This window comes from Parasteatoda tepidariorum, chromosome 2 (genome assembly GCF_982258835.1).
Source record: "Parasteatoda tepidariorum strain Cologne lab strain chromosome 2, Ptep-v5.0, whole genome shotgun sequence".
Lineage (NCBI taxonomy): Eukaryota > Metazoa > Arthropoda > Arachnida > Araneae > Theridiidae > Parasteatoda > Parasteatoda tepidariorum.
The window spans coordinates 53,608,244-53,623,999 of record NC_141756.1 but is presented as its reverse complement, the minus strand read 5'-3'; the positions used below and the strand labels follow the sequence as shown (position 1 = coordinate 53,623,999).

The window sequence follows — 15,756 nt, the reverse complement described above, 5'->3', positions numbered from 1 at the left end:
CAAGACATTCTAAAATTAAAGATTATGTATCAAAAATAATGCAGACTTGTTCCTAGTGCAGTTCCGATGAACCAATATTGCATCTTTTTAATTTTATGTTAATTTATTTCATAAACTTGCTCAAATATTTATTTATTGTATAAAATGTATACAATTTTATTTGGGTAATTTTTATTTTATTGAAAAGTATATTCTTAAAATACATAACCAAAAAGAATATTTTTAGATAGTTTAATAAAGATAAAAAAAATACTGCAACAAGTGTCTTGTTTATTTTTTTAAAACTCTAAGTATATATATAATTGAAAATTTTTATTTATATATAGCACATTTCTTATACATATACACACAGGAAAAATTAACAAAGCGAAAAACTTTTTTTTTTCAAGGGGAAATAAGTTTTACTCAATTTTTTAAAGTTTTAATGAATTTTTATTTTTTAATATAAATTACTTTAGTTAAATAAATATTTACTACTTTAAAATAAATTATAATCCTGCTAAATTTGTGAACTGAAAAAAATTTAAAAGCAAAATCGAATCCGATAATAATTAACGGAGAAAATATGAGTGCATTGGGTGAAAATCAAATGATCTGCGCCCGTTCTTCAATCGCTCTTGATGGTGGCTTTCCTGCATTACACCTTCAGCGCCCAAGTTGGGGGAAAGATCCTTACGACTTAACATTGATAGTATAGGAAGTTTCCCTTCTTTACGCGAAGCGTATAAGTTCTTTGTCGCAGGTAAGCGTCTCATACAACAACGCCCCCTATAGTTCGTTGCGATCGCGAATTGAGAACCGCTACTGAAAAATTAATTTCTTCCAGATTAAATAGTTCATTAAAATTCGTTGGCAATGGCTTTTCCTATGATGATGTTTATTGACATTCTGAGAAAACTTTTGCTTATTAAATGATAAATAATGTAATTTTGGATTCGAAAACTTTTGTGCGGGTTACAGAGTGTTGTTTTCCTAGAAATCTGTTCAATAAATTAGCGAATCTCTGTTAAAAACTTGGGACACTCTGTTTTTACACTCTCTTTTCAGGTCTGAATTTAATTCAATTTGATCGTTGATTCGTAAATTTGATCTGTTTTATAGCGAAATGTTTGCATCACGTTACAATGTTCACAAAACGTTTCTTGTTCACAAGAATTAAATTTTTATCAATTCATTTTCGGTATTAGTATATCGTGTTTTTCATTATCAAATGCAACAGTCTATCTGACTAATGTATTATTTCCAGATGGATATTAGAAATTCTATCATAATTCTCTTTCAAATTCATGATTGACGCACCAACGCAAACATTGTTACCAATTTTAGTTCTCTGTATTTAGTTGATAATCAATTAAATAAATTTTAATTCACATAAGTCGTGTAATTACAAGAATATGCAACTTTTGTTTTTATCATAACTGTTTAAGAAATTGTACATAATGTTGTGTTTTTTACTACATGATTTGTATCTGTTAAACAAACTTTAAAATATTTTTTTTCTCTATAATTTGGGGACATTCTCACATCATTTACAATCACTAAGCTGCCAAATATATTTTAAACTTGCAATTTAAAAAAAAATTCTAGAGGTTTGTTTGGAGGTGGCTAATGAGTTATACTCTTTGTGTGGTCCCCTTCTGTGATGGATTTTTTAATATCTCAATTGTTGCTGCCTGGGAGTTGTCATGACTTGGCAATATTTCTGATGCAGTTTCATTTTGAAATTTAAAGTAAATATTGTTAAGCATAATAATTTAAATAATTTTCCTGAAGGACTTAAAATTTGAACAGTGAGTTTACTTAAAACAGTAAGCTTAACAAATGTTTTATTTTAAAATTTACTTCGCCATGTTACATGTTGTATAAATGCCATTGATAGCCAAATATAGTGATGTAAAATTTAGCTCTCATCATTAACAAGCTTTCACGTAACAGCTTTTTAAAAGTTATTTATTTTATTCCCAATGCCACCTGGGTTGACATTTTGTCAAGGCTTCGTTCTCTGTCAGGGGCACCATATTAAGTGAGCCAACATTGCTCCCACAGTGAGGACAGATAGTACCAGATTTCACAGAGAATGAAAGGACATCCATGCCTTGTCCGGGATTTCAGACCCTTTCTGATGCTAGGCGAGTACATCCAGTGTTTAGTTCCCAAACTTGCTCGGTTCTCATTTTATCAACCCTCTGAAGGGATGAAAGACTAGTCAACATTGCCCAGCCCCTAGGATCGAACCAAGGACCTGTGCCACGGCAACACGAAGCGCTACCACTCAGCCACCGAGCAATCAAAGGACTTATACAATGCTTAAAAAAATTATTGTCACAGATTACGGCTGTCTTTTTTTCCAAGTCTTAGTGACCTTCATCCAAGTCTTCATAAAGTAAGGAAACCATTGTAGGTGATTTAAAAATATTCTTGTGAAGAAGTTTGTGCATTGAATGCCTAATCATGATACTTTTTTCAATTAAATGCATTAAAATTTGAAGTTTTTTATTGTTAAAATTATTTATTTCCCTTTTGAAGTAGGCTCATTTCCATTTACTTTGAATTATCGAGACAAAACTATTGGTATAATTGCTTACAAAATATTTTGTACCAAAAAACTGTTTTAAGATTTAAGAATTCGGTGAGTTTTTCAAAGTTATAATTGGATTTTATTTTTCTAGGATGTCGAATCATTCGGAAAGATCCTATTCTTTCAATACAAGTGGTAGCAGTTCTCCTTTGCCTTCTCCTATTCCAGCTTATCGGGGAGGAAAGACAGCACTAGCTAAGAGATCGAAATTTTTACGACGTTTAATTTATTTCAAACACATGGACTTCGAATTTGCTTTGTGGCAAATGTTAAGTTTGTTCGTTTCTCCTCAGAAAGTGTAAGAAAACTTTCTCATATTCTTATTAAAAATGTAGCTAAATGTAACATATGATGTAAATATGTAAAACAAAATAACGTAAGAAAGAGTGTGTGGGCTTTTTAAAATAACAACTTTTTTAAGATTATAAATCAAGAAATTTAAGAATCAATCTACCAGTTAATGTTGATTTATATATGAATACTTCAAACATTTAAGCTCACTTAGGAGTTTTTCAAAGGGATGTAATCTTTGAAAGTATTTTAATTAGATATTATTATTTCGCAACATCAATTTTTAAAAAATTTATATGTAACAGTAATAGGACAGTAATAATATGTAATTTTTTTGGATTTTTAATTGCTTTAATTTAACTAAATTATGGCTTGATTAGACCGCTTCGCAATATTGTGACAAATTTTACAATCTGATGGTCTAGTAGCTGGAAATCTTTTATCACTTATTATTTTCAGCATTTACATGCATATTTCAGTGTTAAGGTACTAACTCCATTAAAATGAAAATGTTGGATGGATTATATAGATCAGCAGTTTCATTATGGTGTTCTGTAGAACCTTGTGGTTAAAAGCTCTAACTTTCTGAACCTTAGGGATTCTGAAAGTTAGGACTTAACCAGTTTCGATTTTCGAAACTTTGTATTAAATTTAAATCCAGTTAATTATGAAATTATTTAATTAAAATGCTTGTTAATGCAGAGAATTCAAACAATGTTTTTTTCTAATTACAATATAATCAATGAATTACGAAAAGGATATGTAAAATTGCATTAGTATTTTGCATTGATTAAAATTAACCAAAATCAACGATACAGTACATTATATGTTTCTCTAACCATGATTAGAAAATAAGCACAAGTGATTTTTCAACCATGAATAAATTCATTTTCTTTCTATAAAGTCTCCCTATATCAGACCATTTGGAAATTCAATATTTCTTGCAATAACTATGAGATATTGTATATTTCGCAGACTAAGAGAGTCCAAAAAATAAATAATAAAAATAGATAAAAAAATAAACAAAAATAAAGGAAAAAGGTTCTTTGAATATTTGATTGCTACATATTCTTGGGACTTAAAGCATAGTTTTGAAGTTGACAATTTGGAGATTATTTTTTAACTCTAATTGCCATCTTGAAAATGATTTTTTGGAATAAAGATGGGCAATATTGTTAATGAAAAATTTATTCTCAATTTTCATCTATAACCTGGAAAAACTTGTTTTATTAATTTTGTTTCTAACATATGCTTTTGTCTCATTTCCCCCTTCCCTTGGCTCTCATCTCACCCTTTTCCATTTTGTTGTGCCTTTGTTTTTTAGTTCTTCCTTGGATGAATTTTTCTCTAACTTATTCTTCTAACATTTTTCTTCCATTGCCGTTTTTATATGCCAGATCAAAAAAAGCTTATTCTCTTCTAAGTACATAGTTGTTTTATTCTGTACTTGATGTCTTAAGAAACGTTAATGAATATTCAAATAAAGTTAACAATTTTATTTCTGTAACTGTATGCAAGCAGATATGATAAAGAGCTTTAACTGAGATTTTATATTTTTACCAGAAGCCATTTATGTGACAGTGTGATCAGTTTTATTTTATTTTTGAGTTGAGTATTATATTATAGGAATATATAAGATTAAGTATGGCTTTTAGTCAAAAATATTTGTTTTTTGTACCAAATTTAACGTTCAATTTTTTTTCCTTTTTAAAGAATGCTTATTATTATTATTTTTTTTTTTTAATTTTCAATTTATTCTTGTCTTGCATATTTTTATGTATTAAATATTTGATGTTTATGTTTTTATATTTTTGTTCTTTCCCTTTTAGGTACAGAAATTTTCAATATAGAAAACGTAAGTATTTTCTATCTTTTGATAAATATTTTGTTTAATTTTGCAGACTGTCAATTTATTATTTTTGTATTTTATAATTTAGTGATATGCTTTCTTATTCATTGTCAATCAAAGTATTTATCGGATTATTCTTTTTATTAATAGGCTAGTTACTTATTAAGTAAAGCTTTTCTCATAAGATTGATCCAGTCTTAGTAGTAAGACCCCATTTTTAATTTTAATGAAGAAATGCAATTTCGAATTTTATTACTATCTTAAGTGAGGCATTTTAAGACTTGATATTTAAAATAAACTTTTAATCGACACAATTGACCATAAGTCTGATATTTTATTTGGTTAATTATCTCAAGGTGTTAATGTGTTTGTTTTGGTTTACAAATTTTCATAAAGTTGATTTTTATGTGTGATGTTATTCAAATATATCAATAAATATTTCTTCTTTCAGAAACGAAAAATCAGTTTGCAAGAGATGATCCTGCTTTCTTAGTATTACTAAGTTTTTGGCTGATAGGTATGAATCAGCTTTAATTTTTATACTTTAAGATTTCTTCTGATTTTTTAAAATTATGTATACCAATATACAAAAAGCAAACAAATATGGATATTAATTTAAAAAATATTAATCACATTGTAAATGTTATTAGGAAACTATGAAAAGGCTGTCGTTTTCTTTAAAGTGTAAAATGTGATAATTATTATATACCTTATTTGTGTTTTGTTGCATAATAAGTGATAATTGTTGTTCAGTAAAAGGAAATATGTCATTTATGCAACAATTATTTATTTCTCAAAACTATAAATGATATTTTGAAAAAAGTGGAGAGAGTACTGTTAAGAAACTTTTGCATTTAGGAGTTAGGTCACTATTAGAATAAAAACTAAGTTGTTTTTAAGAGTTTTTCAGAAAGTTTTTTGGGGAATTTTTCTCAAAGAATTCCTCAGTATTCTTTATAATAAAAAAGTTATGCAAAAATTGAAACTATCATTATGTTAAAAAATATAATTTTAAATTTGCAGTTAAAATTTAAAGTCAATTACTTGAATTCTACCGAAGTTATGAATTTTTTTTCCTTGCTGATGAAGGCTATAAATTGATAATATATTGGTCTCAAGCTCAATGGTCATTCTCAAGCTTGTTGCAATGTTTTGTTTCATTTTTCTCATGCAGTTATGTATGGCCAGTATTCATGTATAAATGGCCAGTATTCACAACAACTGGGTTTTTGCAATATACTGATTACAAACTATTGTCATACTGCTTTATTATTGAACTTGCAATTAAAAAAAGATGTTTTTATATATTCCTCACAGTGTGTAAAATTAAACACAGAATACCTCAATGACTTTTGATCTGCTGATTGATTTCTTTGTCAACAGTGAATAAAAATTAATCTAATTTAAAATATTATTTCAAAAATGTATTTTATAATGGTTTTATAAAATATATTTATCAATTGATAAATATGTTCATCTAAAATGTATCAATTAATTTTTTTCTAGTGTCTTCCATTGGTTTTGCTATTGTATTGCAGCTTAATTTTTTAAGATTCTTGAAATTCCTCTCATGGGTAATTTTCATAGATTGCATTGCTGTAGGAATAATTATATGTACTATACTCTGGTGAGTAGTTAAAATTTTTTCTAATATTTCATTTTTGAACTTTAATTACTAGTCTTGTTTTAAGTTAGTGTTAATTAGTTAAATAATTATATCAAGTTTCTTGTTTAATATTCAGTTTCAAGCAGAAAATCTTGTTTTTAAACTTGACTTTGTGGCATTCTAAAAGTAGAATTAATAAAATTTTTATAAATGTTTATTATATTGCTTATCATCTAGCAGAGTTGCCTTGCCGCAGGGCAAACCTGGAAAATACATGGAATTTAAAAATCATCTAAAAAAAACTGGGGAAAATGCAGGGAATATCAATTTTCCCTTATAAAATGGGGAAATGCAAGAATTTTTTTTTCTTTCAAAGCGCTATCAGTAGGATATTTAAAGGTAGTTCAGCTATAATGTGCTTTATTTAGTTTTTTATTTATTTTAAGTTTGTTGAACTGTTTTTCTAGTAATCAAAACTAGTATAGTTATCCTAATATAGCTCACAAGTAAGATAAGTCATTGTGTAGATCCTATCAACATTACAGGAAAAACACTTGGTATTTTTTTCCCTCCAGATTTAAGTGGCAACCCTGTCTAGTTTTCTGAAGTATAATGTAATCAAAATGTTTCCAGGCATTTTATTACCTGTGTGCATTACTACTCATAAAACTCCCAATAAATATAAAGAAGGTGACAAAATTACACTTAGTAATAAAGTATATTTAATTTATTGGATTATACTTTTTCATTACTTATACTTTTTATCAAAAGGGATAAGGCTTTTTAATTGATATTCCTTGGAAACTATTCAATATATTTTTTTTACTATATTCATAGAATGCATAATTTTACATTTTGTAAATTGTTTATTTTTTAAAATTCAAAAAAAAAAGTTTCTCTCATTATTTAAATCATAAAAATTAATAGCTATTAAACTTTATTTTTCATTATAATAAACAAATTTATAAAATTTTATTTATCTATATTTTTTATTAATTTTCTTGTTTATCTAAGAGAAAAAAGAAACATTAAAAAAGTACAATTTTTTTTCACTTTTTTAGGCTAAATTATTGAGACCAAAATTTTCTGAGTATGGTTGTTAGATATTTAAAGGGTTTCAATACGTATTGAAGAAAAAGTATATTTATTTAGAAAAGAAATGTTTTTTTCTTTTCCCACTTCAGTTTCTTAGCAATTAATGTTTAACACTAATTATTATAATAGCTTAAGAGAACTCTTCAAGCCTTAACATTACAATGTAAATAAACATTTGAATCAAAATTTATTATTTTAGACTTTATTCAGGGTGGCCACTCAAAATAGATTTCAAATTTCCCTGATTTTTCCAGGTTTTCCAGGTAAAAATCTTAAAATTTCCAGGTTTGCGTTTTTTTCTTTTTTTCTTATGAAGTGTAGGATGTGTACAAGAAAAGTGTCTGTATTATAAAATATCTTATTCAAAATGTCATTTTTTTAAACATATCTTGAAAAAAAAAATTTTTTTTACAAGATATTTTTTTATTATTTTTTGATGTTCTGGCACAACATTAATTTTTAAAAAATTAAGACGTGAAGAAAATATGTTTAGCTTGCAGAATATATTGTTTTTATTGAACAATTTTAAATGTTTTTATTGAATTTAATGTGTTACTTTAAGTAGTATTTGCTCAAAGTGTACCTACAAAATGACAAAATCAGAATGACCAATAAAACCTTGGATAAGTATTGTTTAATATATTTTCATTAAGGAAAAGAAAACCGTTTCAGGTGATTATATATCAATAATTTTTAATAATTACAGTGGCTCCCAAAAGTGCTCATTTCCTTATAACTTATATTGAAATAGGAAATAAAAATTCAATAATTAAAATGAATATTTCACAATGGGTATTTGATAATAAGATGTATAATCTATTCTTAGCAAAACTGCACGGAATATTTTAAAAACAAAGCAAAAGTTAATTTTTTAATCAAATAGTAACAAAAATATTACCCCACGAAAGTCATCGTACATTTAAATGTTTTGGATCTCAGAATTAAAATTAGCGTCAATTGCTTTTTTTATTTAATTATTTTTCATTTAATTTTTTATTTCTTTATTAGCAATTTAGTATCAAACCTATAGCAAAATTATATTTTAATTTTTGCTTGCTAACTCCGTAATATTTTATTTTATCATTTAAAAATGACTTGTGGTCGTAATAAAATAGACCAAATTTGATTATTTGTCTTCATAAGAGGCAAATCAGTAATGAATATGTTAAAGTAGTTTACTGTATTCAATTGAACTGTGCAATATGTGATAAAATGCTTAAAAGAAGGACTTCATATCAGAGATTAAAATTATAAATTTTGTGGAAAAATTCATAAATTTGCAATTGAGTGTTGTAAAAGTTTCTGTAAAAATTTTTAAAAAATATTCTGCACGAATTTCACCTGAAAAAAAAAAAAACTAGTTACACGTATTTTCAACCTTTAAAAGCTATTGTAGTAGCTAAAGGAAACTCCACTAAATGTTAATTTAACGAAAAATTAGATTTACTAATAGACTGAGTTTTTTCTTTAAAAGTGTATGATGACTTTTGTGGGATAAAGTTTTTGTCACATTTTGATGATTGATTCCTTAAAAATAAACTTTTCCTTTGTTTTTAAAATATTTCATATTGTCATTTAAAATATTTCAGTTTTGTTAAGATTAGAACACATTTTTTATCATTAAATATACATTCTAAAACATTCATTTTAATTAATGGAAAGTCTTATTTCATTGAAAGTCATAAGTGTATCAACACTTTTGTGACTCACTTCACTGTAATTACATTTCAATATAAAGCTGTACTGTATACTGCATTCTACTGTATTTCATCTTACCAGTGCTTTTTATAAAATTCACTGATCATATTTTCCTTAAACCAATACCTCAAGTCAAATTTTTAAATAATGGTATTTTGAAATAGCATTTTTATTTTAAGAGATTCAGTATAAAAAAATAAATGTCAGAAATGTAAAATTGTCTAATTTTTAGTTCTATACTCTATAGAAGGAACAAAATAGATAAAATTCCTTAAAATTCATACTTTTTTGATTTTTTTTCTTATTTGAAATTAAAACATTTAAAGAATTCCAGTATAAACACACAGTTTTTTAGTTTAGCATAGTTAATTGTTTTTGTTTGAACAACTGGAATCTTGTACAGTGCAGAACTAAAACACCAAGTTTCGTTTTCTTTCTCCTGACTAAACACATATGAATAAAAAAAATTATATTTTATGTATATACATCATTTAATATGTTTCCTATATATTCCTTAGTCATTGTCAGCTTTTTTAGGTAAAAAGAGGAATAGTTTTGAAATATCATCTCTGGAATGCAAGCAACATTTACGAACTTTCGATATTGTGATAACTATACAATTCGAATTTTGAATCAAATAACTAATATTTACCAACAAAACCGTAAAATTTGATATTAATATATAGTTAGTTCTAAAAAAAACTTTTTTCAAAATAAAAATATACTATAAAAGGTTAAAATGAAATAGAAAAAATTAGCATTAATGCAAGAATTGTAACAATTTGTCGACAAACATTGCTGTTAGTGATGGGGGGAAATTCGCGATTGGTTGGTTTGCTGAGAAAAAATAATTTACAGATTTCTTTGAATGAGAGTTCAAAAGCTTTCAGAAAAAGAGTGCAATATAAAATCTATTATTATTAAATTATAACCAACTAATTTTTAGAGAATTCAATAAAGTTAAAAATACAAAAACATTTTGACTCATTTTGTCAAAATAGAAAAAAATTACCACTCTCAATTGCGAACAAACTTGAATCATTGTGTGAACACGGACAGAATTTAAAAACCGAATCCTAACCCCATCTTCCACATCCTCTCCTAAATTGCACAGTCTGCATAGAGATCAAAGACATTTGCTTAGCAACCATGGGAGAATTTTATGTTATATGTATTCTAGTTTAACAGGGTTATAATGGAGCAAATTTTGATGAAAGCAAAGTAAGTTGATGATATTTTAACTGTTTGGAGATAGATTTCCGTCTAAAAAATGTGGGTATAATGGATGAAACAATTTAAATTAAGAAAATTAGCAAATAATTTAAATTAGTGAAATTAAAAAATTATATAAGGAAAAATTTCCAGCTTTTCTTTAAAATTTCCAGGTTTTCCAGGTTTTTATCCATATTTCCCTGATTTTTCCAGGTTTTTTCCAGTATAAAAAAAATTCCCTGATAATTCCAGGTTTTCCAGGTGGGTGGCCACCCTGTTATTGATGCAATTATGTAGCTTAAAACTTTAATTAATGATTTGTGTTGAGCTAAACTTGTTATCCACAAAAGAAAATGTCTAAGTAACAAAATGTGCTAAGAAAGAGTTGCCGAGGCTTATATCTCTATTTTTGGACAATTTAGTACATGTATAAATTTAAATAAGTTAATATTGTATCTTCGATGAAAGTTATATCTTTATTGTCAATTTGATTAGGGTGAGAGTAATTTTTCTTCAGTAGTCTTTTTCTCCTAATGTTTTTTTATATTGATATTTGATGTGGAATTAGGAAAATTTTTAAAAATTATTATAAAATAAATGTATTAAAAAAAAATTGAGGTTATGTTTTTAAAGACGTTTTGCTACTTTTTTCCCCTCTGATCTTTCAAAATTCTGTTACTTATAATTATACAATGGAATGATTTAACTACCATCAAACACTTCATTGTTAAATAATCAGTAATTGTCTGATGAAGAAAATTTTTTAATGTCAAATGTATTTGTAAAAATATTTATTAAATCAGCTGTTGGCTGTTGTATGAGGAGCTGGTGTTGCTCTGAGATCATCTAGATTATCATGGTGAATTTCTTTGAAACACCCTGGCTGAATTATTACAAACTACAGGCATTCCTGTCTGTGCAGATATCAGAAATATCAGCATGAAGAAAATTCCATATAGAGTTCATTTCTAATCCAACCACTTTCTTCAGTCCTTTTATCTTTTCTAAGGTTTTTTTTTTTTTATTAATGACAATGTTACATTGATTTAGATTTTTAATGCTTCGCTAGTTTTATTCTAATATACAGGATGTAAAAAAAAGTTTTAAAAGTGTGAAATATCTTGAGAAATATACATCAGATCAAAAAATTAAACTAGATACATTCAATAATTTTTAAAAGCTATCCAATGTTATCAAATTCTATCATTCACCCCGTCCCCCCACGCAAAGGTGGGGTCACTTAAATATGAACCCGTATTATATTTTTCAGATTCGCATTATTCACCAGAAAAAATGTAACTATATTTAAGTTACAGGTTTATGCATTTTGCTCCCAAGATGGCATTGTAACCAAGAAAATTAAAAAGGTTACAAATTGTTTAAAATGGTGGTAACTCAAGACCCATCAGGTTGAAAAAAAAATTAGAAAAAAATTTTTTTGGCATTATTTCAATAAATAAATAAAATAAAAAATAAATTAAAACATCTATTAAATTTTTTCAATATTTTTATTTTCATATTTTTAATCTATCCTTTTTGTCTTCATTGAGCTATATATATATATATATATACATGTATATATATATCAGGGGTCTGTCCAGACATTTTGTGAAAGGTCTGTTTTTCGTGAAATTGTGAAAAAATTACTCATATTCTTTCAACCAGGGTCCGCTTTTATGAATTTGTGCAAATAGGATCCGTTATTGCAAAAAAAAAATTTTTTCAAGGAGTTTTTAAATTGTATAGACATACAAGATTATGCTCAACACTGTAAAATTGTAATTAAAAAAATTTAATTTTAAAAAATAAACAACAATTGCTCCTTCTAAATTAGAGATGCACCATACAAATATTTGGTATTTAGCCTATATTGCTGAACGCAGAATATAAATTTCGGACGCATAATGGAAGAATCGTCTGTCGAAGACAAAACTTAATTCGTTTACATCCCTCTTTCTTGTTTTCTGCCCTGGAAAGGGTTTATTCGATTAACAAAATAATAATGAAGATAAACAAATTTGTGAAGGGTCCGTTTTTAAGTTAAAATATTTTGTGAAGGGTCCGTTTTTAAGTTAAAATATTTTGTGAAGGGTCCGTTTTTATGAAAAGATATTTTGTGAAGGGTCCGTTAACGGACCCAAATTTCTTCTAAACAGACCCCTGTATATATATATATATACCCAACTTAGCTATCCACTTATTTATTTTGGAGAAATAGTGAGTTTAAAGAGATTCCTCTGTTATGGAGTAAACAAAAACAATTAGATGAATGTTAAGTTTAATATAGGGATTAAAATTCCCAGTAGTCTTGTAATGATATTATTAAATTAATTATATGTTACATAATACTATCTTAGTATAATATTTACTAACTTAGTATAATACTATAATATTTATTTATTTTTTAGGTTCATATCTAATAGATATTTGCGTAAGCCTGTGTGCAAGGATCAGGATGTTGAATGGGCCTATGCATTTGATGTTCATCTTAATGCTTTTTTTCCTCTTCTAATAATTTTGCACATTTTCCAATTATTTTTTTATCATCGTAAGTATCAGATTGACACAGTGTATCTCAATTGTTGCAAAGTTTACGTTAAAAAATTCTGGGATAATTAATTGAATAAGGAAAAAAAAATTATAAAAATTGGTTGAAAAAAAAAAAAAAAAAAAAAACACTTTCTAAAATATATTTTAGGAATACTTTTTTTTTTTGTGTAGATTTGGTAGAGTTTTGGAAACAAGTTAGATTTTTAAATACTATGTTGCATATAAACCATGTTGCATTTAACTATAATTTATTTTTAAAAAATTTATATTTTATTTTAAATTATTGTTCAAAAATTCTTTTTAAAAGTTAATAATTTAACCAAGTTGTTTTTTATAAATATGCATAGTTTAGTATTTTTGATTGATCATAAAAAGTTATTTTTTTTATTACAAAATTTTTTTTTAATTCAGTTAAGTATTTTAAATATTATTATTATAATTTTAATTTTACGGTATGTTGTAGAAATAAAACAATTTATTTTTTAAAAATAATCTAGAAAATTAAGTTATTCAGTGTAAGTGAATATAAAGAGTAGAGTTCGATTTTTTTTTTTTATATGAATAGTTACATATCATGTCTAGTTAAGTTGGCTGTGTAAAACCTTAAGTAATTTTTTGAGTTTTTGTTGTAAAGATTGTAACATTGTTTTTCTCCTTCAGTATATCTAGATGAAACTATTCACATTGCAGGAGAAAAATTTTTTTTAAGTTTTTCTCCTTACAAAATGTAGAACAAAATAAATAAATAAAAATTTAAATATGTTTCTAGCATGTAATAATTTTATTTATTCTAAGTGAAAAATATATCCATAGCCAACAAGCAAAGAATTATTTTGCATAAAATTATTGTTAAGTTAAAGTGTTGATAATGAAATTTTGTTTTTTAGATGTAATGTGGAATTCATGTAAATATTTATTTTGTAAAATATTAAAAAAAAACATTAAAAGTATGTATTATATATAATGTTTAAATTTCCAATTTAGTAATGCTAATGTTATTTTTAAGATATCTAAATTGAATGAAAATTTGTTTTGCCAATATTTTTGATTAATTCTTTTTTTCCCTAATTATAAATAAATTTTACTAGTGGGCTCCACCCGTTGCTTCCTATTCCCTAAAGATTGCAGAGCAATCCTTGGAGGTTGATGATAAGATTGTTAACATGATTTACTCGTTGCTAAATTAAACTCCTTTGTTTCTTAGAGTGAAATCTGAAGAATCAATTACTAAGATCTTTAAAACGAATTCCTCTTTAAAAAATTGAAATCTTTAGTCAATAAGTTATCGAAATTAGAAAATTTAAATGAAATAAATGACACACAATAATAAAACTTGTGAAGAATAATATTTTAATTAAATTAACTGTAGTAAGTAGTAATTGACAGTCATTTTTCGCAATATCAAATTTTTTTTTAATATTATACTTGTATAGTGTTACGTATCATATTGTATTGATTTACATTTTATAAATAATAGTTCTATGAAAGACAAATGAGTTTTGTCATTCCTTCAGAACTACAAAAAAGGACCTCAGAAATACGGCTGAAATGACCGAATTTAAGGCTAATTTTAGTTTCACAAAATTATGGATAGATGTTTCACCAACATTATGATTAGATAAAAACAGAAAGTTTGACTTAGAGAGGTCAGCTTTTTACCCACAGATGGAGAGATTTCTTTTATTCACTTCAAGGAAGAGGTTTCTCTACACTTTTTCGTTTATATATATATATATATATATATATATATATATATATAGTTTGAAATAAATAAGAATTGAAACACTTTTTTTTTATAGTTTACTTTTAATGCTCTAAAATCTATTACTTTTACTTTTTTGCCTTTATGTGGTCATTTACCTTAAATGTGGATTTCAAAATAGCTTAAAAGTATTTATTTGTGATAATCAAGTAATTTATATTATATAGATTGTAGAGTTTTTTTAAATTACTATTAAATTAACTTAATCATTAAACAACATATATTATCTCTTTCAGTTTTAATCAGTCGAGGCTGGGTATTTGTTGGAAACACTCTGTGGTTAATAGCTATTGGATATTATATATACATCACATTTCTTGGATACAGTGGTAATAATCTTAAACAATTAAAAAAAAAAATCTACTTTTAACCATATCAGTGATATACTTTAACTTTTTTTTTTCTATTCTTTCAGCTTTGCCTATATTAGAAAATACACAAGTTCTTCTGTATCCCCTACTAGTATTATTTATGCTGTACATACTTTTCCTAATCATAAATTATAATATTTGTTTACATGTTATGAATTTTTATGAGTATCGTGTACTATGAGTTTGAAGAACAACTAGAATTATGTAAAAATGTGTAAATACTATCATTTTTCTGTTTTTGATAAAATATATAAGTGTGTGTTTATATATATATATATGCATTCACTGTCACAACTGCAATAAAATATTTAATATTTATGCATCTTAGTGGAAATTACACATTACGAAATATTATGTGTGACTTTTGTTGTACGTTAAATAATTGTTAATAAAGGATTATTTATATTTTTAGTTGTTCATTTTATCATTTATCCAATGCTAGGTAATTGTTAAAGTGCAGTTATTTTGAAATAGTTAAGGGAATTTTTAATTATTCCTAAAAAGATGATTTGTAAAAGTTAATATGAAAAATATTTTTAACACATATTTATTTATAGTTTTTTTTTAAAGTTTTAATATTTCTTTATTACTTTATAAGGGTTAAAAGAATTTTAAACTTCCTTTTGTATGCAATGAGATAGAAAACTCAAAGTTGAGTTTGGTTTAAGAAAATTATGTGCACCACTGACCAGTGTTATTCACATGTTTAAATTTATGAACTGGATTTTTTTCCAATTGAAATGT

At 25.8% G+C, this 15,756-nt stretch overlaps 1 protein-coding gene across 3 annotated transcripts; it reads left to right on the top strand.

Moving 5' to 3' along the window:
- The first annotated feature begins 841 nt into the window (after positions 1 to 841).
- Positions 842 to 15,423, top strand: Unc50 (Unc50 RNA binding protein). Of its 3 annotated transcripts, none has more exons than XM_087157359.1 (8): positions 842 to 1,047; positions 2,670 to 2,876; positions 4,699 to 4,724; positions 5,170 to 5,235; positions 6,225 to 6,345; positions 12,738 to 12,877; positions 14,878 to 14,970; positions 15,057 to 15,423. In XM_087157359.1, the coding sequence occupies exons 2-8, from the start codon at positions 2,671 to 2,673 to the stop codon at positions 15,191 to 15,193; spliced, it is 789 nt and encodes a 262-aa protein (XP_087013485.1). In that variant the 5' UTR covers positions 842 to 1,047; position 2,670; the 3' UTR covers positions 15,194 to 15,423. The 3 variants fall into 3 exon arrangements, with proteins under 3 accessions (XP_087013485.1, XP_087013486.1, XP_087013484.1); XM_087157360.1 differs by having other exon boundaries at positions 909 to 2,397; XM_087157358.1 differs by lacking the exon at positions 842 to 1,047 and adding an exon at positions 2,218 to 2,383.
- The last annotated feature ends 333 nt before the right edge of the window (positions 15,424 to 15,756 follow it).

Bases quoted from the DNA above. Each gene is read 5' to 3' on its own strand.
- Unc50 (XM_087157358.1), top strand. From the start codon at position 2,304: ATGCTTAAAAAAATTATTGTCACAGATTACGGCTGTCTTTTTTTCCAA. The intron at 2,877-4,698 runs GTAAGAAAACTT...TTTCCCTTTTAG, and splicing joins TTCGTTTCTCCTCAGAAAGT to GTACAGAAATTTTCAATATA. The intron at 4,725-5,169 runs GTAAGTATTTTC...TTCTTCTTTCAG, and splicing joins AAATTTTCAATATAGAAAAC to AAACGAAAAATCAGTTTGCA.